This window comes from Histoplasma capsulatum, genomic scaffold, assembly GCF_000149585.1.
Source record: "Histoplasma capsulatum NAm1 scaffold_2 genomic scaffold, whole genome shotgun sequence".
NCBI lineage: Eukaryota > Fungi > Ascomycota > Eurotiomycetes > Onygenales > Ajellomycetaceae > Histoplasma > Histoplasma mississippiense.
This window is the reverse complement of record NW_001813981.1, coordinates 433,828-438,798: the sequence shown is the minus strand read 5'-3', so window position 1 is coordinate 438,798 and position 4,971 is coordinate 433,828. Positions and strand designations below refer to the sequence as shown.

The window sequence follows — 4,971 nt, the reverse complement described above, 5'->3', positions numbered from 1 at the left end:
GGAGTCTCAAGAAACTGTGCAACCTCGGATCGGCATAAAATAACAATATTCACAAGAATAGCGTGGACATGGGATCGGCTTGGCTGCTGGAACGAACCTCATCCGCGGGAGCGAAATTGACCAGGGCAAAAAATATCATGGGTGGCTGGATGATGCATCGATTTGCCGGATCCAGTCTGCCTGAGAATCGCCCATGCTGTCTTGATACAAGCTCGTGGCAGTTCCAGCGACGGCTTCCGCTGGCCTTGTTGCTGGATACATCGCCAACCGCAGCAGGATAGGCCGATGGAGTCATCTGCAAGAACACAACTGCATCTGAAGACGCTACCACAAAATACCAAGTTTCATGTCGCTTTTTGCCCAGCATATGCCTAAAATAATAAGGCGGCAAAATTACCATTAGGCTTTGTTCAAACTTCCTTAAACTGAGCCTCCGCAAGGCCCCAGCTTGGAACCCACCAACTTAGCTTCTACAGCCGAACCCGGGGCCTTGATTAAGAATACAGCCCGAAAGGCTGTCAAGGAAAAGTAACTCATTATTTTCTCTACTATCTTAGGCCTAGGCTGACTTGCATTTTGGCTTTACCCAGAACAAAGGGGCGACCATACTTGGGCACTCTGATTGATTGGATTCAATCCTTGCCCTGGCAATCAGGCGCTGCAATACGGTCCATTTATTATTCGATTATTCTCTGATGATAAATTGCTTTTTCTTCTTTTTCTTTTCTTTTTTTTTTTTTTTTTTATTTCATTTCATTTCTTGCCTTATCTTCTTTTGACCTCCCGGTTTGGTTTTTGAAATGCCATTTGTTTTGGTCATGCTCTCTTTTGCCCTAACCTGTCAACCTCCACTGTCTCTATCATCCGCAGGAGAGAGCACAACTCTCCCCCCTTGTCCCCTCCTACCTTCTCGTAACCCCACTTTCCAGTTTATCGCTTTGCTCTAATTTATCTACTTTCGATTTGGCGAAGCGTCTTGGCACTTTGCTTGAATCCAGGTAACCCACCTCTTTGCATTAGTTGACTGGGTATGCACATCTCGTGTTGCGGTTCAAGAAGAAAATAAGTTATATACTTCAACTCTCCCTCCAAGCTCAGAACCAAGAAACGTTTTCTCGTTCCTGCTGATCATATTTCTCCTCGAACTTTTTCGTTGGCCAATATACGAAGTGATAGTCTAGTTTTATTTATTTCTTTTTACTTTTGTTGTTTAATCATTAGTATCACTTGCGTTTCAAGAAACGCAGCAATCTTCATTTCCTTTGCCAACCCCAAGAATCAACTTGAGCATTTTCGAAGATGGCTGGACCTGGAGGTGGGCCACCACGCAAGAGTCATACGAAGTCTCGGAAGGGCTGCAAGACCTGCAAGAGACGACATATTCGATGCGATGAAACCACTCCTCAATGGTAGGTGTTCCTACGGCAAATAGATTGGGAATGGGAGATACGGCATCAATAAACTAACGCTGTTTGGGTAGTCGGAATTGTACAAAACATAATTGTCGCTGTGATTACATGGATAATGTGATCCCCCAAGAGCAAGCAGTGGCACCGAGGACGGGACCGCATCTACTCATGTCTCCCCAGATTGATATCGAAATTAATGCATGGTTGAAGACTGGCAACCCTCCATTCCCTGAACTACAGCTGAGTTCAAGAGAATATTGGTTTAAGTTTTCGCGTACTGATTTGCGTCTTATTCACCACATCGCTGGGCTTTCAATTGATCTACATCGGCGAGGCTACAGTGATTGTACAGTCTGGGCTCAGAAAATGCCCATGTGAGTTGAATAACGTTCATTCATTTGACTAATGACATGAGTCATATTAACACTCTGGATATCAGATTTTTGGCTATTGCGTTGTCAAATGAGTTTGTCATGAGTGCGATTCTGGCGCTCTCAGCTTCTCATCTGGCCTGGATGACCCAGAACCCCGAAACCGAAAATCTTGCTTATCACCATAGAGGGGTGGCTTTGGGAGGTCTCCAGGAAGCAATCGGTGCTTTTTCTCGAGAAAACTCAGATGCCATATTAGCAGCATCGATGCTTCTATCTTGGCAAGCTACCGAATGGCAAGTACAGACTTCGATTGACTGACTTCGAACATAGACTAACCATCATGTTTGAATAGGAGGAGCTGGGCCTCGCTTCAACAGGGTGTCTCAACTGTAAGGAGTATACCATTTTCTTCTTTGGTGATGTTTTGGTTTTCGGTTGGATCTGACTCCACGTATAGGTTCTTAACTCGATGCAACCGTGGTGGAAGGAGGAGTCAGAATTGGCAAGATTTATGGATTCCCAGAGAGCCTTTCGAAGTGCGAGAACGCCCCTAACATCCAGTTATCCTGGATCGATTGGCCAATTCCAAGACGAAGATCTTATGAGGTTAGATCGTGTCCTAAGTAGTCTGTTGAACATCCAGCAGCGACTTTCCCACAATCAAGAACACCATCAAAGAGTTACCGATTTATTGCACTTTGTTCAGCAATTGCGAAATGATATGCCTGTGCAGTCACCAGATCGAGCTTTCGAAAGGCTTCAACCGCTACGAACCTGGCTCTTCTGGCTTCCCCCAGCAATGCTAAGAGGTGGGGAAACCGATCTCGGTGCACTCTCTGTGCTCTCACAATTTTTTGGGGTAGCATTGGCTCTAGAACCTATTTTCCCTGAAATCGGAGGTTCCTACCTCGGTACCATGGCTTTCCTTCCAATAGAAGACATTCGAAGAATTCTGCAAACGAGGAAAGCCTCTCAACCTTTTGCTCCCGAAATTCAGCTGGCTCTAAGCTTAATGGAACTGCCCTGCGATATTGTTGCGGAATATAGGAGCCGGATTCATTTTTCCCCGAGAAACTCATTCGACGCCTACTCACCCGGGCCACACAGTCCATATCCTGGGCCACCGAATCTTCATCTGTCATCCACGTCTCCATCGACAAGCTCTGGCTATTCAGCTTACACTACATCTCCACTACACTCTCCACTCACTCCTGCGATCGTTGCTTCTCCCTACCAAATGCCAGCAATCATTACCTCCCGGCGACCATCTCAAGTTTACACCACGTCGCCAACCCTCCATCCTGACCACACAGATGATCGGGTTGGAGGCGACTATAAGCACAATCCACAATCTCAATCGCCAATTTTCAATCCTGCGTACTTAGGAAACCTAATAAATGGCTCACCGGTCATGGGGCCAGAATTTAATGAGTCTCCTACTCTCAGCGTGTCAGGAGGGTTGGTCATTCCCGAACTCTGCTGGACTTGATCTTAGATCCATCATACCTCCTCCATCTTGCACACGGCCCAGCTATCACTACTGCTCCTTCACAACACAAATCCCAAAGCTAAGAATCACATTAAACCAATTCATACACACAAAACATGGCAGAATCATGCGGCTGAGTCTTTTTTTATTTCCATTTTATGGAAATCCAGGGACCCATCCGCATCACGCCGTGGCTCTTACGCGAAGCCTTACTAGCACGCACCCTCAACTCGCTTCAACTCCCGATACCCCGAAAAATCTATTGACACATGCAAGATATGATTTTTTCTTTTTTTTTTTTTCCGTTACCACTCGTCGATGTACGACATAATAGCTAACGCCTGTGCCTTGGTGGATTTAAAATAACTTTCGAGTTTTGGTGAAGATTGATGGATAATTTTCCATATATGACGACGTTTTAGACGGACATAACGAATTGGGCTGTTTTCCCTTTCTTTTCTTTTCCCGTTGACTTTCTCCCAACAGTTATATCTCTTTCTGGGGCATTTTTATTTGATAAGGATATTTGTCCTTTTCTCATACCCGCATGTTACAACCACTTTTGTGATGGAGGGCACTCAACAACAATAACGGAAGCGAAATTACTGGATTTTTATTTTACTTTTTATTTATGATTATTTTTTTTTTACTACAAACCATTTCTGTCCCCTACCAGTCAAATTAGGACTTCTTTGCATGAAAAGCAAAATATATATAACTTTATGTCGTCCTCGCATATCAACTATTTTGGGAATTCGGATTATACTTTCTGCTCGTATGTATCTCTCAGGGTACAATGCCTTCGCATTGTGGTGCGTTCTGTGTAGTTCAATCTTCAACCCTGGCCGTTTCACGGAGATCACCGTGCGCAAAAGGAAATTGAAAAGGAAAATTGCAATGCGCAGCAGCTTCTGAAACAAAATTTGAACCTGTCATAAGCTTCTTCAACATTTTCTCACGTTTCAAGCTGTTGGTTGATCCGTAGCAAGGAACATTTTTTTAGCGGTTTGGCTGACATCCCTCGGCAAGTAAACGAATTGCAGGGAACGGCTGCTCCGTCTCGTTTGCGCATGCAGGGTTATATCATTGGTCGAGCGATTGAGAAGATTTGGCTGGTAGTAGAAAGTGCTTGTCAGCAGTGGGGGGAATGTACTGTACCTTGCTTGCTTGCTATCCGTTGCCAGCAACTTTCCGGAGGGGAAACGAAACAGAGCTTGGGGTATTGGGTCAGGGACAGCGCCGTTCCTCGGGACGCGTCTAGCGATGCCTGTTATTTGACCGTTGCTGCCAAAATCATCCGTGGGGCTTGGAGCCTTGACGGATACGAGATGAGCAATGGGCCTAGTGTTTGTCCAGCAGCCAACGGCGAGCTGAGGCGACAGCTTTCGAATCTGCGGTTGACGATGCAAAGCTGTCGAATTTGGCGATCGAAGAAATAAAGACCAAGCTCAGCCTCCTTTTGATATTGATGTGCTGCGGAGATGGTTTACCTTGGAAATTGAGATCCTGTCGCCAGAACAAGCTCGGGGAGTTTGTTGGTTGAACTAGAGTAAAATTTAGGTTGCAGCCGTACATTGCTATTTTTGGCGCGAGGCAGACTGCGGCTCCAGGTCGCGAGGCGAACTGCCAGAACATCCACCGTCTCTGCGGGATCAACCATCGATCCAGATCCTCTGCCCTTGCAATCTCCAAACGAGAT

General features: G+C 45.7%; 1 protein-coding gene across 1 annotated transcript; it reads left to right on the top strand.

Moving 5' to 3' along the window:
* Positions 1–1,299: 1,299 nt before the first annotated feature.
* On the top strand, positions 1,300–3,272 carry HCAG_02230 (conserved hypothetical protein; the record flags this gene model as incomplete). Its single annotated transcript, XM_001542009.1, has 4 exons — positions 1,300–1,409; positions 1,481–1,783; positions 2,136–2,172; positions 2,241–3,272. 4 exons carry the CDS (start codon positions 1,300–1,302, stop codon positions 3,270–3,272), a joined length of 1,482 nt encoding a protein of 493 aa, XP_001542059.1.
* Positions 3,273–4,971: the final 1,699 nt, after the last annotated feature.